The following is a 25515-nucleotide window of genomic DNA, read 5'->3' on the forward strand; positions in this document are numbered from 1 at the left end:
GTAGCGTCTGCAGGAGGGACGAGAGTCGTGATGAAGGCCTGCAGTTGACAAACACACGGCAGAAAAGACACTCAAAAGCTGGGATGGATTTATTTCTCCTGACAACCCTCCATCAGGCTTTAGTGTACAAATGAACCTGAGCTTCACATGTTGATCGCAGACTCAGCAACAAAGTCAACAAAAGCATGTGGGATGGTCCCGTCGCCGAATCCCTCGGGGATTCAGATCTTGTTGAAGGCGGCCACGTCGACAGACTGCACGTGATCCTCGAAGGCGGTGATGGCCTCCTCCAGCACGTCGGTGCCCACCTTATCGTCCTCCACCACGCAGCCGATCTGGAGCTTCTTGATGCCGTAGCCTACGGGGACCAGCTTGGACTGTCCCCACAGCAGCCCCTCCATGCTGACGCTGCGAACACATTCCTCCAGCTTCTTCATATCGGTCTCGTCGTCCCACGGCTTGACGTCCAGCAGGATGGAGGACTTGGCGATGAGAGCTGGCTTCTTGGATTTCTTGGCGGCGTATTCGGCCAGGCGCTGCTCCTTCACTCTCGCCGCCTCCGCGGCCTCTTCCTCGTCCTCCGAGCCAAAGAGGTCGATGTCGTCGTCGCTGGCGTCGTTTCCTGAGGCATCGTGAAGGACAAACTGGGTCTTGGCTGACGGTAGGCTGCCTCGTTCAGCCTGGAGAGACTTGATGTGGTTATACCAACGCCGCAGGTGGCAGAGTGTTGGTGACGGAGCCACAGGGAGGGAGTCAAACACTGAGGTGTCAGCCTGGGACGCCCAGAAGCCCTCCATATAGCTCCTGTCCGCCAGGAACTCGTTGAGAGCTTTGAGGCCAACTGGTGTGCTCATGTCGCCAAACACAGTTTTGGTGGAGGCGGGGCAGGAAGGCGGGGCCTGCGAGGACTCTTCTTTGACAGGAAACCTGCGCTTGACGACTTCCTGCATGGGGACTTCATTGGTGAGGCTGGTTTCAGCAGCGCGACCACTGGAAGAGCAAAGGCGAGAGCGTTAACGAGGCGCCGACTTTAACCAGCAGGGAGCATGAAGAAGAGAAAGTGTCAGTCACAGGAAAGGTTCGATGTCCAACTCCAGGGCCGAGCAGGGCATGTTCAGCTCGAAGCGGGTGATGACGTCCGGGTGGATGACTCCGAGACGCCCGACGCTCTTCCCCTGAACGAATATCTCCGCACAGCGACCCGGGAAAAAGGTGGAGTCTGAATGGGAACAGAGAAATGAGAACGCCTGTACTGCAGCTGACCACCAGGGGCGATTAAGTTAGGATTATTATCGACAGGAAAAATGCCACTCAACCGCGTTAACTCCAGTTAAAACTCCAGGAAATAGTGCTTCCTTTTTGCATCTGACAGGGAAACAGCAGAGACTGTTTAGATGAAGAAGCTGGGGGTCAGAATCTGCTGCCTGAGTCACAGTTAATTCAGTCCTGCAGGAGTAAAAAAGCCCCGGAACCAAGAGGAGCTGAAGACACACGAGGCTTCTGCTCACTTCATTAAAGACATGTAGGCAGACAGAATGATGGACTTGTTGGTCATTTACCAAGATAGATGTGTTTCCATAACGACAGCTCCACACACACACAGATACGGCTTTTCCCAGAGAGCGCTGCTCCTTCCCACGCTGTTGTGCTAATGGGTTCCAGAGCCCACTGCTCTGATGTTCAGTCTGGACGGAGGAAGGCTTCCAAAACACGCGTGTCACTTTTGTGGAAGACGAATCGGTAACTTTCACCAAGACGAAGTCGGGACGGAGCTGCTTGTAACCTCTCACCTTCAAAGTTGGATTTAATTTGGCGTGCTCTAATGGACTCCCACGTCACGTTCGTGTACCACCAGCAGAATGCCATGGCAACCATAAAAATAACTAGCCAGTCGATAAGAATCCTGCACTTTTGTTTTACATGGAAAAACAGCTTTTTAAAGGCCAGAATGGTACATTACATTCACTATTTCAGGCAACAGGAGCCACAGTGATTGTTGCTGCAGCAATAAAAGCTCCAGAGAAGGTTAATATGGGCGTTAATCCAGTGGTTTCTAGATCCCCCCCCCACACTGAAAGGAGCATGAAGTTGCTTTGGGCATCAGTTGTTTAAAACTTAAAGACATCACAGGTAAATAAGGGCAAATTGAAATCTACATCATTATAAAATGCATAATGGCCGACACTTTGGGCAATTTGGGAAGGGAAGATGTTCCCTTTGCCTAATGGGGCAGGAATAGAGCCCTGGCTTTGGACACAGTTGTTAAGTGGAACGTGGACATCTGTCTCTTAAGTGGTCTCTTCCTCCCTTCCTGATCCCCGGACTCATTATTTCGTGCCTCCCAACCTGCTGAGTGGAGGAACCTAAGCTGACCCGCGCTCCCACAGCCGCCCCCCTCCCTCGTCTGCGGCGGCGTTCCGCCCGGCTGATTGACACCTCCTGCGAATGTGTGCGAGTCAGGTGAGCTGCTGGGCCGGGGGGGGCCGTGACACTGTAATGGGGTTAAGGACACGCTGACGTGTGCGTGCACATTAGGCGAATGGCGCAAAGCCTGTGTGTGGCAGTGGGGAAGGGGGGGGCACTGCGTAATGCCTCTGTGTTCTCCCCTTAGACGGACAGTCTCAGCACCGGGGGGGGGGGGGGACGGTGCAATCCGTCTTCCTCCTCACTACTGCAGAATCCCACGTGACTCCCTTGCACTCTCCCACACTGCAGACTCACCACACGCTCACGCCTCCTTCTCCCCTCTCCCCCCCCCCCCCCCCCACCCTGAGCCCATTTGCTGATATTTGAGCTCATTGATTTGCAGTCTGAATGGGAGTCGGAGCTCTGCAGCGTGTGACCTTGACGCCCGCCAGCTGAAGATCAGAGTAAAGGAGATTGCAGCACGGAGAAGCTCCAGGTGACGTCAGAGCCTGAGGACGGACTCTTCTGATTGTTTAGCAGCGCTGACATTGCTGGATCATGTGTGATGACAGCGGGAACAGACCCAATCCTGACGCAACGGTCTCGATCACGAGCACTAAAACTCGTGCGCTGCTGCACAGATGAGTTTCATCATTCACAGAGTGGAGATCTCTGAAATTAGCTGGTGGAACCTTTGATCGTTAGTGATCAAAGAGATGCCGGACCAGTGATCAATGACATACCGGCGTCCCAGAGCGCATCGGTGCTAACTTGCTGCGCATGCGTGCGTAAACAAGCCTTTGTTGTCGATTCCCTGAACTCTTCTGGCTACAACGCACATTCAAAACTCCACAATGGTTCAAAGCATCAACAGGCAACATGATCTGAGACTAAATCAAACCTGTGAATCGTGATGCACTCCAGGAATCTATTGGAAAGCTGTAAGAATCGGGGTTATTAAAAAAGCCCCCGTGGAGAGAAGGCTTCAGAAGAGGAGGAATGGTAGATAAAGTGGTGGGAGAAATGCTCTCCAGATGCTGAATTACAGTAATTTAACCAAACCACAGTACACAGTGGATAACGCAGGGCTAATGTTTGTGGCCGATGTCATTACAGATGGATTCCAACACACCACAAACATATTTGACAACTTGAAAACAGCACAGCGGAGATTTCGCAACCCTCCGTTGCCGGAGCGATCACACGACCAATCGCAGCCCTGTAGGCCCTCCTCCCAGTTTAAGACTATTCAATTAGACGCACGACAGAGATTTATTTGTTCACCAGCGTGGCGAGGATAACCAAACTAGGGCTTTTTATAATGCCTCACTGGGATTTTTCCCAGCTCTTAAATATGATCCTGTGACCTTCCCTCTGCTGCTGCAGTCAACTGTTCTTACCATCTGCTGCCTGGATGTGGTAGCCTTCCCCCCGTCCAAGCTTCACCTCCAGAAGCTGCATGGTCCGGTCCAGCAGGCCGTGAATCACCTCAAAGCCCGGGTTCTTGTTGTAGTAAATGGCAGACAAGCGCCTGCAGTTCCTGGCGCCCACATCTGGTTTGTGGAAACAGGTAATGACAGTGTCAGCAACACTGAAACAGGGCTAAACCATACAACTTTGATTAAATTTAAGGTAAATGCGAGTGCTACACTTCCACACAAGTAAACCTCTTGGAAGTTTGAGAGGATAATACCTTTCCCCAATCATTCTATAGAGACAGTCACCTTTCGTTTCATCCTTCAGCACCACGTCAGATATCTCGAAGAGTTTGAGAGGAAGAGGCATCTTCCTGTTGGCAGCAATGGTTTTCAACAGGCCGGGCAATAAAGAGGTGCGCGCCACCTAGTGGTGGCACAACGATCATGTTTAGGACAATCTTTTGTGAAGGAGCGCCCCCTCCAGGACAAAGCGTGTAATGTTTAGATCTTCTCCGCTGCCATGTTTGTATGAATGTGTATATTTCAAGAGCTGCTCCTAAGCTAAAGCTATGAAAATTGACAAAACCTAGAAATTAGTTGATTTATTGTGTACAAAAATAGTGTTTTTGCAATTTCTGGGCAGCTCTGAACAAAAGAATCCAGATTTATTTACCTGGAACTCAGCAGTCTTGGGGTTGGAAATATGCACTGCTTTGGTGTCTGCAATCTTCTTTCCAAGCTTGTCTGAAATATCTTCTCGAGAACACTTAAAAAGAAAAAAAAGTTTGCCAGCCTATGTTGCCGCCATCTTGCCAAAAACATTGTTTGTGTTGTGTTTTTCTTACCAAAGCAAAGTTGAGAGCTTCTGTAAATCCTGCAGCCGCCATTTCCTGCCTCATCAGCTCTGTGAGTTTATTCAATGGAAACTGAAAATAGAAACATTTCATCAGAGCACACACTTGGTGTCAGGCAGACCCGATGGCACAGGTCAGCGGCTACCTGGTTAGCTATGGTGTAGGTGCGAGGGATGGTGCGGGTGATGTTGTTGAATCCGTAGGCCATGGCGGCATCCTCGACGATGTCGCAGGCGTGGATGACGTCCGAGCGAGTGGGTGGGATCTCGACCTCGATCTCATCCCCCACGCCGGTGGGGTGGGACAGCAGGCACATCCTAGTCAGCAACTGGGCGATCCTCTCCGTTGACTCGCTGAGGGAAACAGACAACCGCTATGAAAGGGTTTTAAACATTTTTACCCGCGTTTTGTTGCACTCACCTAATGCCGATTTTCTTATTGATCAACTGTCCGGAAAGCTTCTCTTTCCTGTAGGCCAACTCCTTAAATACAAACCAGGGAATAGGAGCAGGGACTTTAGAAGACGGAAGACAAAGAAAAACAGACAATATCATTGCGCATAGACTGGCCACAGTACTGGATATTTGTAGATCTGGCCATCTGGAGACACCACCTCAGCCTCCTCCACCCTGAAAGAGTGAGGGACAGGAGAAACGTCACCATCAACCGATTCGTTTCAGCCACCAGGGGTCTGTAATAGTTACACCACCGAGTCTGTAACTGGGTTAAAATAGACCAAAATAACACGGACTGTATTACGGAGGAACGATGGGAACAGATCTTGTGACATCACTGTAATAGTGAAAAGGTCACCAACAGTAAGGCTGAAATAACCCTCACTGCCAGGATTGTTTAACTTACGTGAAGGGCTGTGAACAATACTCGCTGAACATGGTGACCATCATGTCCAACACAACCTTCGCCTGGAGACAAACGCTCAGTTATTGGTCTGATAGAGCATCTAACAACGCACGCAATGGTCCTTCGCCTCGGTTCTACCTTGGTCAGATCTGTGGCCGTGCACTCGATAAACACGTTCTTTGTCTTTAGGGTAATTTTTGAATGGTCCCCTGAAAAAAGGCGAATAAATAAATTCACAAGAGGCGATAAAGTGACAATTGTGTTGGGAAAAACAGAGCCAAAGTACCAACCATTGATGATGGGAGGCATGGACAGAACGACGCCGTTGCTGTCGTAGATGACCGGGTACACAGGCTTGTCTTCAATAATATGAAGGAAGTGCTTCAGGTGATTGTCTGCCTGTCAGAACAGCAACGTTATAACACCTGTTGAACAGGTTTCTATTCCACGAGGAAGTTCATCCTTTACCTTGTAGAGGCTCATCAGCTGGACAGCAGTGAACTCTTTAGTCTGGTTTAGGGGTTTGAAGCTGATGTCTGCAGGTGGTTTGGCTGTGAATGTGAAAGGACCGGATATGGTGTCCAGATCATGGGTCCCAATGGCCACCAGGGTTCTCCTCCTGCAAATAAAATGAGAACATCCGTTATCTACGCTGTCTTCAGCCTTCACCTGGTGTTTTTGGTATAAACACGTTCAAATTCCAAACTACTGAGCCCACCTGCAGATGTTCTGATGGAGTTTCTCCTGCAGCTCGATGAAGCTGTCGTATCGCTCCTGTGTGAAGGTGATGTCTCTCAACACCGCTGCCACGGCGTACGGTCGCACTGCTGCTGTCTGCCCACAGCAACAAACATTCACTGTGATCAAACCGACTTTGGATTGCCATCAAAAGCTAATCCCATCATCGGCGACGCGACGGAACCACTCACGTCCTTCGTAATAACCAGCCTCTGAGGCTGCCCACGGGCCGGGCCCACGCGTCTGTAGCGAGGGGCCTCCATCCTGCAACGCAAGAGTCACAGCAGCTCAACTAAATATAACCACAATGGAGCTTTAAATGCAACACAACTGATACCGTCATCCACAAAAAGTGTGTTACTTTTTCATTGAAAGACTGTACTTACTTGTTTTTGAAGACCTGCATCCCACGGACCAACCCCTCCAGACATAAGAGGTCATAGCGATTAGCTGGCACATCGATCTTATAGAGAATGACCTCAGATGCTCCCGATGCTTTGCAGTCACCCTTCTCTTTGCTAATTATCTCCTTCTCAGAGGTCTGTGAAAAGGTAAGAGGCGAGTCAGCAGGGTTTTATACAGAAGACCTTTTAAACTATGGAAATCCGCCTGACAGTATACAGTTAGCAAATACCACCGTCTGGGTGCTATTACAACGACTACTGTGCATGAACTCAAACTAAATGTTAACAGTAATTTGAGGACTGAGACGCATATTTAAGACTAATGACTCACAATTTCATCGAGCTCCAGTCCGAACTCAAAGCACAGCTCGTCAAACTCTTCGTCAGCTATAAAGCAGGGAAAGACACAGTTATTAATACTGTTGTATAGTACCGTTTTTAATAAATGCCCCGTTCCATATTGCCAAGCATCCAATCGTTGATGGCTACAATAATGCTGCTCTTACTGCACATTGGTCAGATTTAAATGGCAGATGCCGGGAGAAATGATGCAATCACGTTGACATCCTGCACCGAGATGTCACTGGAGTAATTGAGAGCATTTTACAATTGCAATATTTACTAAATCACACCAAATAAATGTAAATATCATTATTAATATAACTTACACTCCGAAATACATAGAGTCAAAGTAGGAAGGGAGAAGTTCCCAACTCGTTAGCCGAGAGGCTAACGGGACAAGGCTGTAAAGTACTCTTCCACATAATGGAGCTAAATAAACCTTTTACAACAGACAAGACAACGCAGTCATATGTGTACGATGCTATTTGGTATTACTTACTATATGTTCGACCCAAAGCTTGGAAGAGGAGATCCCGTTTTACCCCAACAGTCGGCATGATGAAAGCTAATCCACGCTAGCCTAAAAGAAAAGGACCTCTCCGGCAGGTAGTAGCTGACTAGAGTGGTGCCTGACTAGAAATCGGTTCACGATAAAACTCTTGTTTCCGACAGACTGTGAAGGTGCCTTCGGTGACAGGTAACGAACGTTACAAGTCATATAAGTAGCGAGATTACTTATTGTTTTTTGTTTTGTCTAGTCAATTCAGTTAACTTTTTTTTGCTTTTTGAATGCTAATCTGTTTTGGGATAACTGTTTTTTTTGGGGGGGGGGGGGGTTGCTTTATTTTTTCCCAAATAGGGATAAATTCATTTAGTTTACATCTTTTTCTGTTGGAAACAGCACTTCTGCTTTTATCATAAGCAAACTGGAATCAAGAACCTTGTTATTTATGAAGACGCATTACATGAACTAAATTAGCTACTCTATGAAATCTGCACATTTGGAACTGCTTTCTTGCCTCATTGTGACTGACTCCTCCTTCACCTCTAATGAAAGTCACCATGATCCCAGTCTTGGCTGTAGTCTAACTCGTTTTGAGAAACACGTTTGACTGGACGAACAATTCTGGAAGTGTTTTTACAGGTGTGTATTCCAGCTGTGGATTACAGTGTGGGTAAAAGGACAACTATCATTGTGAAAGCTTGTCACAAGAGGAGACTTCTGGGTGTCAGATTTACGTTAGGATGAGGTTCAACCCCAGTTGGGTTTATAGCTCATGGACCATTACTGGACCAAAAAAAACCTCCTTGTCTAATATGCTAACAGATTAATTAAAATATTCCGACATCTTTTTTCCCTATTGAAATCATTCTTATGTGACTTAGACATTCATTCAATTTATTATACCTTACAAGTTTTACCCTAGATCTGTTGATTCATGACAAAATCATTATGATTTTGGGACCAATGTTGACAATGTATGGCAGCAGTATTGCGCAACAATATTAGATGTTTGTGAAGTATATGGATTTTTATAAAAATGGCCCTAAAGCGTGAGATGTTTGAGGGACCAGTGACCTGTGCGGTCGTCTCGGTGACCTCTGGGATAGAATCCAGCATCCTCTTTAACTAGGATTGAAAACATTCTTTAATCATACTGAGACTATCGGGAATATCTGGGAACAGCAATTATAACTAATCCAATCGGATTATTACGACGGCGACACAATCAGTGCGCGTGCCCCCCCAGCTCCTTTGACAACCGTCTCGCGACCTCCTTCCGTTTGTCCCGGCCCTCTGCACGCGCCACTCCTAGTATCCAATCAGAAGGCAGGATTCGGCCTCACCACCCCCCCACCCCCCCGCAGCCCAACATCCATCCTCATGCAGCAGCGCGGCCGGCGCGTCTCTTCCGGGCTCCAACCGCACCGAAATATGGACATTTAGAATTTGAGCAGGCGGAGAAAAACGTTCCACGCACCGACTGCGGCCCAGGCGTGTTCGGATAAACAGAACCGAGCCGGGTGGAGACATACGCACAGGTACACAACTTTTGTCCTTGCCAGTTTTAAAACGTTCACACACATCCTCATTCTAGATTCTCTTTTTTTTCTCCTCTACTCCGTCTAAATGGACGGGGAACGTCTGGAATTTATGACCCAACGTTTCCAGTTAAGCTGGCTTCATTTTTAACTATCGCATAGACGTGCGTAAAAACTGTTCCAGATGATGGCGCGGCGCGAATAACGACGTGTTCCATTTGATAGTTCGGCTTCTTGTTTGGCTTCTGTAGACGTTCTGACAACACGTGCAAGCGATTCGACTTTAATTTATTATTATTCGTCAAAAACGTCGCAAGGCGAAATACTTTTTTGTGAAATTCTAAACCGGAAGTTGTCTTGCAATTATGGGACTCATGATCATTGGTTGGTAACTTAATTCTAATCCTATAAAGTCTCTGTCCACATTTCTTTTTAGCGTAGACACCCTCACAAGAAGCACGGACACGTCCCGGTTTGTTGTGAAGTGTAAAACATAAATGTGTTTATATTTGCGTCCAAGTTGTCCTCTGGCAACAGTCGGCAGGACACGAGCCTTAAGAGGCAAACAGGGATGCTTTTGTTCCACATAGAAAGATGTGATTAGACAACAGATTCCTTCGCTGTATTTTCAGAAATATGCGCGTCACTCTGGAAATTAATCTGCTAATTAACTCACTTGAGCGAGCATGTATGAAAGAAATCTCAATTTCTCTTTAGTCTAAAAATAGCAACTATAGTTTAAGAGGTAGGAGGATGCGAGAGGGGGTCTAATGTGGCCTCGGCCACAGTAAAGCAGGCGAGAACAGCCTCATAATCCAGACATAATCTTTAATACTTTCACCCTCAGTGCAACCAAGTTGTTTTGCAAGTATTGATTATGTCACGGAAATGGTCGAATTGTTCCCGCCCGCCCACACGCACGCCCAGACCGAGTCATGTGTGCGTGCGCCGTCTGGCCACAGTAGCCACGTTAACTCTCAGTAAGAGTCTCGGGCCTGTTTCGGTGCGCCGGGGGCGAGAGCTGCAACAGAAAAGGCTCTTATCTGCGCAATTCGTCGGAGGAACAGCAGCCTCTCGCACACACGCACGCGCACCCCACCTCCCAACAGACCGTGTCACAATATTACCCAATTAATCCTGCCTGCAGCGCCTGCCGCTTGCATAAAGCCACCGATTGAGCAAGCGCCCAGCACCGCGCGACGGCGCGCGCCTTGCTATTAATGGTGTGTGAGCCGGAGTCGCGTGCTGCAGTGGGACAAGATGGCCCTCACCCCCAAGAATCCTCCTCGTTCGTCGAGTTATGTGCATTGAGAGCTTTGCTGAAAGGTCCCTTTTTTGAAATGTCGGCCCACATTTCCTCCCATTTGCCTTCCGTTTCCCAGAGCAACATCAGTTCATTTCTTTATCTGCATCTGCTTCACAACGTAGTTGACGGATGCTTTCTTCTGGAAGAGGGCAGCTTGTCCTCGGACATGCCGCCTGTCCTCCACAACTTTCCATCAGACTGTTTAAAAGGATTCCAAACTCTCTGCTATGGGGTCAAACGTCCAGATGTCCGTCTGAGCAACAGCACTGGAGAGAACCCTGTAGAGCACAGATGGCGGTTTGGGAGACCACAGCTGCTGGAAACCTTTGATTTATTTATGAATCTCGGAGGGATTCTCCAGGGGAGATTTGTCTGAAAGATGAGCAGGTTCTTTTAGGACACGGCTGTGCTGCTTCCTATCAGCCGAACACGCTTCTGCCTCATGAATTTTCAATTATTCTCTGACAGGAGACACAAATATTAACTTCCTGACTTAGGATGGAGTCAGCCAGTGGTGCATAATAGGAAAAAAGAACAAAGAATTACTTTTTTGTTACAATAAATAAGCACAAAAGGGTGTAAAGAGTGAATGTATTCACCACTGCACATCCAGTCAGTTATTTCATGGAATCCTGGAGAACCGATCCCTTTTTTTTGGTATTTTCCTTGTTCCCTGTCATGTTAGTAACAGTAAATTTCCCCCTCTTCTTTCTTCCTCTGCTGTTTCTTATGTGTCCATCAGCGGTGATAGTAAACTAACTTGTTTTACTCTAGATGGTGAAATAGCCCCTCGAACGGTGGTGTTGCTCACCTCAGGTTGTTGTTTACTCCTAGAAATCTGGAAGTGGGGGAACATCTGGTCAGGGAGTGTGAATCAAGCTCAGCACAGGAAGAGAAGTGGGCGAGATGAAGCTGCAGGAGGACCTGAGCCCTTTGCTGCTGCTTCTCTTTCACTGCGTCGTTTCAGTCTACACCTTCATCACCTTCCTGCCCGCCTGCGTCCTCAGTTGGGTCTCCACGCCGGAGGCTGGGAGCGACTATGGCTCCGAGGGGGATCGAGCCAAGAGGGCGAAGGCGCACTCGTTGCTGGGACGTCCGGAGGGACCCTACAGAGCGGTGAGCTCACTCAAGGAGCTGGTGACATCACTGCAGCCTGGGCTGGACACCCTGGACAAGATGTTCGAGTACACGGCCAGGCGGTTCCCAAACAGGGACTGTCTGGGAACGAGAGAGGTCGTCAGCGAGGAAGACGAGGAACAGTGTGATGGAAAGGTCTACAAAAAGGTAAAAAGAGGAGAAGGAAATGAATAAAATGCAGCTATTTTAGCACAACTCGGCCTGATGTCTTTTAATAATCATTTCAGACGTCGTTGCCTGCATGAAACGAGTCCATTCATTGAACTTCCATTTTATCATTTTTCACGCTAAATTCCACAGATCTAATGTGGACGTGCATTCGCAGCTCATCCAGAACGTGGCTTTGGCAAATGTGACCCAAAGTGTCACGCTGCCTGCACAATTGGGGGGTTAGCAAACTGCGCGCAGTTGCGATACCACTGCGTTTCCACACATAAGCCTTACAGCCTGATCAGTCTAAGCTGTTTAAATCCCGCTAAAGAAAAGAGTTGTTCATGTTGTTTTATGCACAGCAAGTGGAAAGCAATCATGAATGTATGCTTTTCTTTGTTTATTGTGTTTTTGTGGTATGTCTCGGGAAATCAATTGAGTGGCATAGCTTCAATCATCCACTTAATTCAAAGTCTTATAAATATTGAATCCGTTTTAAATGATAAATATTAATCATGTTCCATCCACCAAACACTTCTGTAGCTTTTATTTCGAGTGTAGCGTGCACCGCCACATAATGTCCACTAGGGGGCACCGTTGCTCTGCACACAACACTGAAAGCTCCGGTCTTTGTCAATGTATGTTGGAAATTATAAGCAGATGCTTTTGTTTATCTTCTGCTTTTGCAGACGACGGAAGAAGAGAAATTAGCTCCCTTTGGCAACTGCTGTATCATTTCCTGTGACCTTTTATTGAGCCCGGTTCTGAACTGTGGGATTATCTCATGTCAAACCTGCACTAACATGATGTCCATGATGTTTCCCTCCTCTGCTTCAGCTGGTTCTGGGTGAGTACCACTGGCTCTCCTATCAGGAGGTCCTCACAGCAGCAGCTCAGCTGGGCGGGGGGCTGGCGTCACTCGGTCAACATCCCAAAAACAACATTGCCATTTTCTGTGAGACGCGAGCCGAGTGGATCATCGCTGCCCAGGCCTGCTTCATGTACAACTTCCGCTGTAAGTCCCCTCCGGCCTGCACAAGTTGAGTAATGGAGCAACATCTGCCTCGTGATTAGGTGAAAGGCGTCGTGGGCCAACCTGAGAGGTTCTGTGGGGGTCCAACAGGATCATCTCGCAGGGTGTCGGTACCTTTACAGTAGATATCTGCCTCTTGGTTTCACCGTTCCTCATTGATTTTTCAGTGGTGTCCAGCAGGTGCAGCTCACACTGCATCAGGGCAGAGCGTGAAACTTTGACACTAATCTCAAGATTAAAGAAGTAAATCTGTACTTTCATAAAATCGGGTTCTATTAAGTTCTACTGGGACTTTGTGTTCTGTGTTCTTCACATTGATTTCTATTGTCCACTGAGAATCTTCTTAATGTGTGTGTGTGTGTGTGTGTGTGTGTGTGCGTGTCCGCTGACAACTTGTAACATGCCAGATCCAGCTGAGACAGAAGAAGGTCAATTTGTCCCTTTTGCTTTGCGGTTATATAAGTGTTCCATTTCTGCCTCTTCCCCCCCTTTTTTTTCTCAACTCCTTTTAAAGTTTCTGTCATGAAAATGTGCAGTTTGTCATCGTCACCAGCGTATTTATTCCATCGAGAGGAAAAAGTCTCATCTAGCAATTAAATGCACTCACTAAATGTTACAAAAAGGTAGATTGTGACGCCACAAAACAATAGAATTAGAGACAGAAATGAGACAATTCCACTGTTTATTTTCATGTGATGCAGCAGAAGCTGCATTTGTGTGTGGACCGATAACTCAGTGCTATAAACCGACAAAAGCACCTGAACACAACTAATTGAAGCTGATAATAGTGACATGATGCACCGTGACCTATGGAGAGATTCACCCACTGATTTATTCTGGAATATCTTCTGCACAAAAGTCACCATTTACTGCATTTTAAGCTCATTAAACCCTTTTCATGTTCCTCTGTGCTTTAGTTTAGACTCTATTAAAGCGTCGTGCTTTGACAATAAGCAGCAAAGTAATGTGTAGTGGGGTTTTTTCCCCCTGTTCTCTCCTGTAAACACAAACAGCAAGACGGTGGAAAGCGTGGTGAGGTAGAGGGGAGGAAGAGAGGAGAGAAGTGAAGGCCACTGGCGTCAGAACTGGGGTGAAAGCGTCTAAAAAGAACATCTGATGTTGACAGAGGCATCAGGGAGTCAGCCAAGGGCCCCCAAGGACCTCACTCCCTCGCAGAGCGAGTGTGTGTGTGTGTGTGTGTGTGTTTCTAGCTCTTTACTTATTGTTGTTTAATTAGGTTTGCCTCTTTTGTGAATTCATGGGCTCCATCAAAGAGCCGCTAAGAAGCTCGCGGGATGAGCAGGAACCCGAATGTTTGTCCACGCGCTGTAGCGTTTCTTCCTCTCTCCGTGGCAAAGCTGGGGCCCACGTCGCTGTTTGGATCTCACGCCTAGAGGTGTCACGGCCTTCGTCCACACTCGCACACACACACACACACGCACGCAGCAGGAAGTGTCAGAGCTCCGTGACGCAAGAATGAGATGTCAATAAGCCTCGTCCCATAACCCGTGTGTGAGGGAGGGCGAGAGGATGGAGGTTGGATACAGTATGGTGCTACTACTCTGCCCTGTCTCCATAGACTTGCAAGACTGTATGTGCACTTAAAACTCACGTGCAATCGGCACCAACGTGCAAACTGTAGTTGTTATTTGACCACCGCTAAAACTGCCGTTCCACTGCTAATATTGAAATTATAAACTTTTTTCCTGTCACTTTTAGCCCGTAACGTCCCTCCAATCCCTTTCCAAAATCCAATGTTTGTGTGCTCACACTTGCACGTAGACGTGACCCAGCGCGTCGTCGGACAAATACGGCCTTACATACCAGGATTGTTTATATCCCCGAAGAGCTTATCGGGGTGCTTCCACTGGCTCTAAAGCTGCGCTGAGGCCTCAGGCCACCTCGCACAGGGAAGCAAAGCCAACCCTCAATGTTCTCGTTAAAGAGCATTAAACATTTTCCTACTCTCAGATCAATTTAGCAAGCAAATGCCAGCTCTTTAGTGGATCTGTCGGACGGGAAAGAGACGATGTGAAAAATCAGTATTTTCTAAAAAAAATGAGTGTTTTCAGACACTGGAGGGTGTTTCTGTTGGTTGTAATGACTGAGAAATATTGTTGAGAATTAAAATATTGCCATAAAAAAGAGTATTTTTCGTGTGTGTGTTGCAGTGGTCACTCTGTACTCCACGCTGGGGGGTCCGGCCATCGCTCACGGGTTGAAGGAGGCCCAGGTCACCCATGTCATCACCAGCAGGGAGCTCCTGGAGACCAGACTCAGGGTTAGTCCAATGGAAACGTGGGATATTGTTCTGCTCTGTGCACGGCGTCGGCTCCCGTCTGCAAGGGAAGGACAGGAAGACGAGAGTTCTGATTCCCCAGGAGAGACCGGGGGAACATCAACGTCGTGGGACAAACGTTACTTGTTACAGCTCCAAAGTTCAAACAAATGCTTTCCGACCATCCGTCTCTCCTTTTATCAAGGTGGAATAAACACAGTTCCTCCGTTCGCCCTCAGACGCTTCCTCTCCGCAGGATGACGATGTGCACGCTCGCTGCCAGACAAGAAACCTGGTTTTCATTATGCACACAGGTCATGTTTGCTCTTCATGTCACGGCTTGTGTGTGTGTGTGTGTGTGTGTGTGTGTGTGTGTGTGTGTGTGTGTGTGTGTGTGTGTGTGTGTGTGTGTGTGTGTGTGTGTCAGGCTATCCTTATCGAAGTGCCGAGGCTGCAGCACATCATCGTGGTGGACAGTGCACCGACGTCATGGCTCGGGTATCCGCATGGCATCAGTGTCCACAACATGGCTGCTGTTCAGAAACTGGGAGCCAGGTCTGAGGCTGGTAAGAGTGTGTGTGTGTTTGTCTGTGTGTGTGTGTGTGTGTGACTCTACTGTTCATAAGCTGGGCTACTTGCATTAAAAGCAAATTGTCGAACAGGAAAAAATGTCCTTTGTGCTGCTGTATTAGGGTTGTTTTAAAGTAAACATTAGTCCTATCAGGGTGTTTAGTTTGTTGTTTCTAGGGGTAGGATGGTGGGGGTGGGTGGGTGGGTATCGGCCCCGTTAGGTCATGTGAATGAGGAAGTGCGCACATCTGTGTCAGATTAAGATAAGATAAAAAGCTTATTAAAGTTAGCGCTGCAGATGGAGGAAGACAAATCTTTGCCTCTGCTTCACCTTTAATTCTCAACCCCCCCAGCAAGAGGCTGTGCCTGTCGAGGGCAGATTAAACAGAGAGGAAGTAGGTTTAAGGAGGGAGGGTGATGCTCTGGGCTACGTGGGGGGGGTCATGTTTACACACAGCACTGCTAACTTCACATGACATTAACTGTAAGAGAACACGAGTTAGAGGAATACGGAGCCCCCCCCCCCCGTGGCTGGAACATGCTTTACTCTTCCTCCCTTCCCTCTGTTCATCCTTTTGTTTGGTTTTACGAGGCCAAGATGCTAATCAGAAGGGGGAGGCGACTTTTCGAGTTGATTAATGCACCGCTGCGGTTCCCACTGTGAACCCATTACCCTCCAGAGAAGGCCCGTCGCCGTGTTCTCATGTCACTCAAGCATCTCTTTGCTCTGCTCTTCCCTTTGACCACGAACTCAAAAGAATCTAATGTGAGGCAGCGAGGAGCCAAAAAGGCGGAGAGTCGCTGTGGCTGCAGCAGTAACAACTGTGCAACTGTCCTGGGAAAATATGTCGGCGTGTGTTGACAGCTTTGGAGCATTTATGGTGTTTCATGAGGCAGAACGTTAATGCAACCTCCACTTCCTGCCTCCAGCTAACAGATGCCAGAGGCAGCACCAGCGCTACATCCTGCTGCCCTTTTTTTTTCTCCAGTCCAGACATCCGAAGATCTCTTTTCTCCAAACACGTTTTTGTCGGAATCTTTAAACACTTCCACGGCATTCACATTCTTTCCGGCTGCCTTTCCCGCTCCTAGAGTTGAAGATGTTGCGAGTGTTTGTGTTATCTTCTATGGTTTTATTACAGCAGCACGTGAGCGCAAGCCGCCGTTGCCCTCGGACGTTGCCGTCATCATGTACACCAGCGGCTCCACGGGCATTCCCAAAGGTGTCATCATCTCCCATAGCAACCTAATCGCTGGCATCACTGGGATTTCGGAGCGGATTCCAAACATGTGGTAGGAATCTAATCAGTCATGTTGCGTCTGAGAGGGACAGTTCAGATACGGTTCTTTATAAACTCGCCTTTGCCTTTTCATTTACCGTCATTAAAGGAAGCAAAGGGAATGTCTGCACCGCTTTAGGGAGGAAAACCTTCCTGGCTGAGGCTTCCACGTGTAACTGTGCACGTGCATAGAAATGAGTCAGTCTGCATTTGCCATCCGAGGACCGAAGGTTTCACAGGAAAAAGAGAAATCCTTCCACTTTATCGGAAACGCAGACGGGAGGGAAGCGCAGTGTGACTGGGTGGAAAAAAGTGGGAGGATGAGAGTGGACCAGGATGGAGATTAAAGAGCTTTATGAGCGCTCAGTCTCCTTGTAAATATTTGTGTATGGAGGGATATTAGTGTGCAAACTCCCCCATTTATGCCATCAATTAACTAAAAGGGGATTGAAGGGTCTAGATTTCTCTGCAATTTCAGAGTGGAGCAAGAGCGGCTGTTTAACCGTCGTTAGAACGATTCGCATATAAGTGCATTTATTTATCTTCTTAACTGTAATGTTTGTGGCAGTGAGGAGGACACCTACATCGGCTACCTGCCGCTGGCCCACGTCCTGGAGCTCTGCGCGGAACTCATATGTGTTTCTTACGGCTGCAGGATCGGCTACTCTTCGCCTCAGACTCTCGCTGACCAGGTGTCGCCTCTTCTTACTGTTAGCTGGCAACATCGAATGAGAAAATGTCATATAGAGACGTTGTGTTTCCTCCCCAAAGTCTACAAAGATCAAAAAAGGAAGCAGAGGAGACGCCAGTGTCCTGCGGCCCACTCTGATGGCAGCCGTGCCGGTGAGTCAGAACACATTAAAACTCCAGAATCCCACTTTCCAGCCTCTCTTTTTTAGCCCTGGATATTCCAGTATAACATGTTAAAGAGAGATGAAGCTCCTTTCAATAAAATCCGCACCATTTTCAGATGATGAACCAGTTTGTGGTACTGGTGAGCTGCAGGCTGCAGATATTAAACCACTGCGTCTTTGTTGCTGGATTCTGTCCCCCTCTCTCATCCATCTCCCAGTGGTCACAGTCTAAAGGCCAGAGGGCCCCAGTGTCTGGAGCCATTTGCAGCTGTAAACAGAACGTGAGAAAGCCCCATGTGGTTCTCCCCACGATACACGCACGCACAAAAAAACCACACATTGCAGCGACATGACGACGGGCTGCGTCCTGATTCCTGTGATGTCCACTTCCTCTTTCTCAGCCACGTTCACTGGGGCCACCTTTCCCCCATTTATCCATGAATCCTTCTCTTGGAGACAGTCAGCTGATATGTGACACCATCAGTTTTCATCCGTTCCCCTTTTATTTGATGGGCCGCTTATAAATAATCCACTGGGATGCAATCAAGTTTAGGAAAGAGCTCTTCCACATTAGGCGGTTTGTTGTTCTTGAACGCGCAGTAGCATTTAGTTTTCTGCTTTTCTTTTTTGTTAAACAAGAACCACAAATAATAATGAAATATATAGATATCTTAAGACCGCGTTCAAATAGTAAATGCATCAAAAACCCGAATAGATTCTATGTGTTTTCCTTCCTTTCAACCATGTGACAGCTTCTTGCTCAATTTTCTGCTAATCCAGGACCTTTAAACCTGTTTTTAGGCTAAAGATGTGACAATTTCCCTCACACTTTTCCAGTCAATTAAATGGAAATGAAAGTGTAAAGGTCAAATTGTTGTTTTTAGGCACTTTATTTTGGACAAGGTCTGAAGAGAAAATCACTGAAAATGTCCCAGGTGAGTCGGCCAGTGGAGGACAATGAGTGGACCGGACGTGGGTCAGGTGTTGAACAGGAAACAGGAAGTAGGGGACAGGAAGCTGTGTACAAACCGCCTCTAAAATGTTCAGACTAATATCAATAAGATGCGCGACCCATGAGAAAGTATTCACCAGTGACTCGTAGAAATGGGATCCCGATGTCTTCAGTTGACCTCTGCTCCCGTTGCAGGAAATAATGGATCGCATCTATAAGAATGTGATGAACAAAGTGGAAGAGATGAACTGGGCCCAGAGAACCCTCTTCCTGCTGGCGTACAACTACAAGCTGGAGCAGCTCGCCAAGGGAAACAGCACGCCGCTGTGCGACAAGTATGTGCACGACCTCCGACACGTGTAAATGGGAAGGCTAAAAGACACCCTGGTGCTCACTCCTCCTCCTTCCATCCATACAGGCTGGTGTTCCGGAAGATTCGCTCCCTGCTGGGAGGTCGAACACGCATCCTGCTGTCAGGTGGAGCGCCGCTGTCTGCTGCCACTCAGCGCTTCATGAACGTGTGTTTCTGTTGCCCGGTGGGGCAGGGCTACGGCCTGACGGAGACCTGCGGGGCCGGAACCATCAGCGAATGTAAGCAGGATTGAGGCCTGTTGGGTAACGTGCCACAGAAATGGCCGTTTGTAGCCTACATTTTTGTTTCTGATCATGAGCCCCGGCACAGATCAGGTTTGGCTATACCTGCAATGACTGTACTGTAGAAACCACACCGGCAAAAGCTGCAAACCGCCCGGGTTTTAATTTTTTACAGCCGATTGGTGGCGTTGAATATTGGCGAATTGTGGCAGTTTTGGCATCCCCATAGATAACGCCACAAGTACACAAGAGTCCAGATTCTTCCAGGTTCACATTCACATCCGACTGGTTATTTACTGTTTGAAAATAAAAGGGGTGGCGCGCTCGGGGTGGCAACGGAATTATGGTGGCTAGCGAAGGCCTGTCAGGCTCCACTAGCACAAAAGAACGTGAAGCTTCCTAAACTGGTTGGAACGCAGCTGCAATGTCTTTGGCGTGCGATGTTTTGGCGTTAACTTCACTGTGGGCCTACTTGGAGTAAACACTGCAACTGTAGCTACAAACTGTATCGGATCAGGAGCAAAAAACACTATGGCGATGATAAACATTCCTCTGTGTGCTTCCTGGTTGTGTGTTTTAGACTGGGATTACAGCACTGGCAGAGTGGGAGGACCACTGGTTTGCTGTGAGGTCCAGCTGAAGGACTGGGTGGAGGGTGAGTGAGTGTGACCTCATGAGCGGTTCACTATTGGTGCATCATCACGATCACTCTCTAACCCTGGAAGAAGATCGTCCTCCCCCCACACACATCTTTTTATGTAATCTCTCTTTTTTTCCTCCATTCTTGAGCCTTGATAATTCACCACCTGGACATTCTTTGCCAGTGGAGCAGAAATAGCCTTTTAAATAAACCGCTGATAGTCATCTGTTGACACGGAGGCCATTCAGTGAAGCCAAATCCTGCTTTCAGGTGGGTACCGCAGCACGGACAAGCCACATCCCAGAGGAGAGATCCTGATTGGCGGGCCCAACGTCACCATGGGGTATTACAGGAGCGAGGCCAAGAAGCAGGACGATTTCTTGGAGGACGAGAACGGACAGCGGTGGTTCTGCACAGGGGACATCGGGGAGATCCACGAGGACGGCTGCCTGAAGATAATAGGTGAGGATGAGGGAGGACGGCCGGCACGGTTCTCTGGGACCTTTTCACCGGCGGGAACTGCAGGCGCCGCCATCTGCTGTCGTTTCCAGATCGTAAGAAAGACCTGGTGAAGCTGCAGGCGGGCGAGTACGTCTCCCTGGGGAAGGTGGAGGCCGTGTTGAAGAGCTGCCCCCTGGTTGACAACATCTGCGCGTATGCAAACAGGTGTGTTCACAACGTCGCCGCTCCGGGACCTTTAGAGCCGCGGATGAGCCAGCACACTCACACACATGCTGCCGTAGCCTCTGTTAGACTTTTAGATGACAAGTCATTTAAAATATGGCGCCTCCCGCGCCGTCAGGCGTAAATATGGACGTTTCTCTGCAGAGGGTTCGCTTGTGTCATCATGGAAAAAAAAAACAAAGACGTTTTAAAATAAATCTGTTCTCACTCAGCCTGGACCACTATTGTTTCCATTGCCTTTTATGGACAAATCTCTCACTTGGTGATGGACTGGCGCTTTGCACCCGCGTGTTTGTGCTCCGTCTTTATGGCAGATTTCGCTGTCACGACGCAAACCTCACTTATAATGAAGGTATTTATGTTCTTATCTAACTGCCTTCCTGCCCTGCAGCGATGAATCCTACGTGATTGGCTTCGTGGTTCCCAATCAGAAGCATTTTCTGGCGTTGGCTGAGCAGTATGACGTCCGAGGCTCGCGGAATGAGCTGTGCAACAGTAAAACCATGGAGGAGCTGGTCCTTAAAGCCATCACCGAGACACCCCTGGCAGGTGCCAAGCATCCCCGGAGCCGGACCTGGTCCAGGTGCAGGTGTACCTACTAACTCGTGTCTTCTCCGTCTCAGCCCAGCTGGAGCGCTTTGAAATCCCGCGTAAGATCCGCCTGAGCCCGGACCCGTGGACCCCGGAGACGGGGTTAGTGACTGACGCCTACAAGCTGAAACGCAAGGAGCTGAAAACGCATTACCAGAAAGACATAGAGAGGATGTACGGCGGGAAATAAGCCGGAGCGGCGCCGCCTGTTCTCCACGCACGGCCCTGCGCTCGACTCGGAACCATTTGGGTGAAGACGAGAGCTGCTGTGATCGGCGGTAAATATTCAAGCTTCTCAACATGGAAACAGTTTAGATTTGGAATCGCAGCCGAGATGCAAAAGTGTTGAGGAAAAACCCCGTTTCTCTCTCTAGCGCCACCTGCTCTAGTTTCAGACCTGTAGTGAAACAGGCTAAAACAAAAATTCGGCCCTCTTTGCCAGTTCTTCATCCTCTACACGCTCTTCTTCCCGCAGGTCGGGAGTCTCGTTTTCATTCCCGTTAACACGCTCTGAGTTCCAGGTGTAGTTTATTTACTCCTCCTGCCGCAGTCAGCCGAGGACAGTTGAGACGGAAGCATCCATCTCCGCATCCCCGCGTCCTTTTTTGGGAAAACGAGAAACGCTTCAGTTTCACACACACCGGTGAGGCATCGCAGACGTCTGGCAGATGGAATAAATGAGCGTTGGGCTGCCAAAACACACGCTTGGCCTGGCGACTGGAGGGAGGAAAATACGCTCGCTTGATAGGAGGTGGAGAAACTGAGGAACTTATAGTATCTATAGTGTTTGCACTGTTCACAAGGGGGCGTGGCCTTAGCGTTTGTTCTCTTTAAAGTGGCACAAATGATTAACCTCCACCAGTTGTTTTGTCTTATAAGGAATTATAAATGTGGTGTGTGTAAGTGTGTGGCTGCTTTTGTGACATGAGTCCATACAGATATTTATTTGCAATGTACATTTAGGAAGGAAAAAAGAAGCCCATTTGAATATTTCTGCTGTAGGAACCAGCAGCCCTGGAACCCTTCTGTGTTCAATGATGAGTCAATTTCAGACGGGCCGTTTGAATCACGTGCTGAGAGCGCAGTGTTTATCTAAATTTTATGATCCACTTTATATCATATGAATCAGTATTTATGCTAATGTGTCAAAGGTATTGTGGTTGTTTATGAATGATGAAATAGTATCAGAAAAAGATTCTGTGTGAAGAGTTAAAGAGCAAACGTCGACTGTGTCTCCAATCACGTACTTGCCTTAACACACTCAGGACACTAAGTGCACTTTTATTGATGTTTTCTTGATTAAAAACGTTAAAAAAAAAATTAAAGAAGCAGCCTTGCATGTTTACAGCGTTGAATCATCACATTAATAACTTTAAATAAAAATTAGATTCTGAGAGGTGTTTCACCCCCCACAGGTTTTATTGATTTTTGTCTCTTTTTGCAAGATTGTGGGTGTGAAAAGTGTCCCGAAATTCTCGGGTTGGACTCGATGTTCATCACTGAGCTTTACCATTAATGTGTGAACAGAGCTGTCCCCATTTAAGAAGGCCTGGTTAAGTCCAAAGGTTATGACAAAATGAATATACACGAGGGCATTTTCAGGAGTTGATCACATCCCCCAGAGTGGTGCGTAATGTTTCGGATTTTCTTCCCCCTTCGTAATGACCCTGTGGGGCTTCCAGAGCCGCAGGGCTCAGTTTACAGTCTCCATGACGTCACGAGGGTCGCGATCTATAAAAGCTTCATCGTGCTCGTGTCCCAACTTTACTCCAGAGTTGGATAACAGCTGGAATAAGATCGGAGGTTTTGCATCAAGTTTTCCTCTTCACTTTGGTGAGTAGATGTGTTTGTTGGCCGTTATAAAAAAATCGGTTTTGCTGAGACTCTGCCGGAATCTGCAAGCGATTATAATTTGTTAATTTATAGTTAAGAGTAATTTGACATATCTGAGCACCGAATATCACGTGCTAAACGGTGTTTCGCCGAAACCGGTTATCTTTTCAGCACTTTCCGTTTCCCACAGTTTGAAACGGTTTGACCACTTTAATTGAGAGGGAACTTGTTCGTGTGCGTAAAACGTGCGTAAAGTTTAAAACTACAGGCATGTGCAGCATGTAACAAAGTGTTTTGCCGCACTTTTAGTGTTTGCACGGACAGAAATGGAGCACCAGGAGAACTCCACCGCATCCCTGTCTCCGCACACACGGAGCCCCGCGCACGCCCAGACCAGCAACACCGACGGGAACGCGTTCTTGTACATCCTGATAGTCATATCTTTCTACGGAGTCTTCCTCTGTGGGATTATGCTGGGCTACTTCCGCTCAAAACGCAGAGAGAAGAAGAGGGTCAACATCTTCACGCGCCTGGTGCACGACGAAGAGCGGCGGGAGTGGGGGGCGCTGCCCAAGAAGCACGGCCTCCTCTTCCCGGGCGCTGCCTCCCCGCTGCAGGCGTCCCTTCAGTTCTGCGGTAACCACGGCAACCACTTCGGACACGTCCGCTCTGAGGGCGCGCTGCCCTTTCCGCTGGCGTGCGCGCTGTGCACGGAGCAGAGCAGCGTCAGCTCCCTCTGCTCGTCCGCGGAGACCCGCTGCGCAATAGAGGAAGAGTCAGACAGCGGCACGGCGGAGGAGAACACGAAGGGGGGGTCCGAGAACAGCGGCGATGACTCCGGCTGAGACCCCAACCTGAAAACAGCGCGCACTTTCACACCAGCAGAGGAGAAAGCATCGCCAGACGGAAAGTCCAGACGGTCCTGGTGCGTCTTTGTGCATCAAAGCTCCCCTGAAATTAAAACCACAAAACGACTTTAACGGGCGCGGTGACGTCAGCCACGCGCAAAGAGGACAACACATTTGGACACACAGTACAAGACTGCAAACACAGGGTTCGATGGCACCAGAAAAGTTTCTCCTATGGCATCATCAATAGTGTTGCACGATCTTCATCATGACCGTATCGCGCGCAGGCAATCAACACAGAGGGGGGTTATGAGAGAACACACAACAACAACAACAACAACAACGAGACATTGCATGTGTCACAGGCGAAGCCATCGAGAGCGGTTTATCTCAACACAACCCAGATTCTTCATGTCTGTGGCTCGTCTCCTGTTGGGACCCCTCCCTGCTGCAGCCCCCCCCCCCCCCCCCCCCGGTGTGGGACGATGAGTCACCCTGCAGGGGTGTGAGGAAGACTGTGTGAGCTCCTGACTTGTTTTCGCCTGCGAAGTAACGAAAAACCTGGAAACCACTTGAAAATCACCGTCGTAATGAACATGTACGGTGTTTCTGTTTTGTAAATAAAGCGATCACTGTTATAGATTTAATTCATGAGAGGGGTGCAATACATATTATTTGCTTCTCTTGCTGCGTGATACTTGTTTGTAGGTGGGTTTTCTAGAAAACAGTCTAAATTTAATTAATTGTCTTGTGCTTTGTAATATGATATATTGCCAGAAGGGGGTAGTCACGTGCTTTTCCTTCAGTTGCTCATTAAAATGGAGATGATGAAAGACAAGAGTGACTATTATTATCACCTTATTTTTAGAGATAGCTCACATAAGATGAATGCAAAGTAGAGCAGACAACTAAATCAGTGTCACAGCTCATATCCTCGCTCAGTCCTGCGAAGAGCTTCACCAAACTCCCGACGATAACGCCGGTTTCTTACACGTTATCCATTTGTTAGTATTCCCAGGACCAGAATGTTTTAGGCATGCAGAGAACATTTTTTCCTTGACTCTGCTGCTTCCCTGAACCCTCTCACACACGCACACCAACGCTATCAGCAGCTCAACACGCCCTCAGTGCCATAACTCACCGGGGTGACGTCCACAGCCACACAACAAAGGCGGCAATAATGGCCAGAAGAATACGCACACAGATTTTATGACGTACATTTATTAACAATATAACAGGCCCAGAGGATGTTTGCAGGGTCCAGGGAGCACATGATAGCAGAACTAAACATGCGGCCGATGCAAAAATGAAAATGAAGACAACTTCCTGTTCCTGTTTTCAGGGCGGCTGGACACACTTGTTGTGGTGCACAAAATCCCGTCTTCTTACACAGCACAAACACACTGCTGAATAATTCATGCAACCATAAACACACGCGGCTGCACAGCGAAACGCTCATTTATTGTGCGGATGCGCCTCCCTGTCTCCGTGGGAGCTGGAGTAAAAATACTGTATGTCCTGGAGGGCAGCAGCAGGTGTGTGTGTGTGTGTGTGTGTGTGTGTGTGTAACATCACATCTGTGCATCTGTTATAGTATAGTCTGTTATAGTATAGTCTGTTAGTTTTGCTTTCTAAGGTGCTACATTTTCACTGTGTGTGTGTGTGTGTGTGTGTGTGTGTGTGTGTGTGTGTGTGTGTG

At 48.1% G+C, this 25515-nt stretch overlaps 3 protein-coding genes across 4 annotated transcripts; 2 read left to right on the top strand and 1 right to left on the bottom strand.

The window, feature by feature from the left end:
- Window positions 1-71: 71 nt before the first annotated feature.
- Window positions 72-7681, bottom strand: farsb (phenylalanyl-tRNA synthetase subunit beta). Its single transcript, XM_057048709.1, has 18 exons — window positions 7523-7681; window positions 7013-7068; window positions 6664-6818; window positions 6469-6541; window positions 6258-6373; window positions 6008-6158; window positions 5830-5938; window positions 5678-5748; window positions 5540-5601; window positions 5256-5307; window positions 5099-5160; window positions 4824-5031; window positions 4670-4750; window positions 4498-4590; window positions 4131-4248; window positions 3807-3959; window positions 1072-1219; window positions 72-990 (listed from the first exon to the last, which is right to left on the bottom strand). The coding sequence occupies exons 1-18, from the start codon at window positions 7578-7580 to the stop codon at window positions 222-224; spliced, it is 2535 nt and encodes an 844-aa protein (XP_056904689.1). The 5' UTR covers window positions 7581-7681; the 3' UTR covers window positions 72-221.
- A 1212-nt stretch (window positions 7682-8893) lies between these two features.
- Window positions 8894-22463, top strand: acsl3a (acyl-CoA synthetase long chain family member 3a). 2 transcript variants are annotated; one of them, XM_057048712.1, is made up of 15 exons: window positions 8894-9066; window positions 11207-11656; window positions 12497-12674; window positions 14864-14973; window positions 15398-15536; window positions 16686-16833; window positions 17389-17512; window positions 17592-17663; window positions 18822-18961; window positions 19045-19217; window positions 19801-19875; window positions 20131-20322; window positions 20412-20526; window positions 20936-21093; window positions 21168-22463. In XM_057048712.1, the coding sequence occupies exons 2-15, from the start codon at window positions 11279-11281 to the stop codon at window positions 21323-21325; spliced, it is 2160 nt and encodes a 719-aa protein (XP_056904692.1). In that variant the 5' UTR covers window positions 8894-9066; window positions 11207-11278; the 3' UTR covers window positions 21326-22463. The 2 variants fall into 2 exon arrangements, with proteins under 2 accessions (XP_056904692.1, XP_056904691.1); XM_057048711.1 differs by having other exon boundaries at window positions 8895-9066; window positions 16683-16833.
- Window positions 22464-22737: 274 nt separating this feature from the next.
- On the top strand, window positions 22738-24654 carry kcne4 (potassium voltage-gated channel, Isk-related family, member 4). The gene is made up of 2 exons (XM_057048716.1): window positions 22738-22968; window positions 23278-24654. Exons 1-2 carry the CDS (start codon window positions 22797-22799, stop codon window positions 23811-23813), a joined length of 708 nt encoding a protein of 235 aa, XP_056904696.1. The 5' UTR covers window positions 22738-22796; the 3' UTR covers window positions 23814-24654.
- Window positions 24655-25515: the final 861 nt, after the last annotated feature.

Source organism: Takifugu flavidus, chromosome 12 (genome assembly GCF_003711565.1).
Source record: "Takifugu flavidus isolate HTHZ2018 chromosome 12, ASM371156v2, whole genome shotgun sequence".
In the NCBI taxonomy this organism is placed as follows: Eukaryota; Metazoa; Chordata; class Actinopteri; order Tetraodontiformes; family Tetraodontidae; genus Takifugu; species Takifugu flavidus.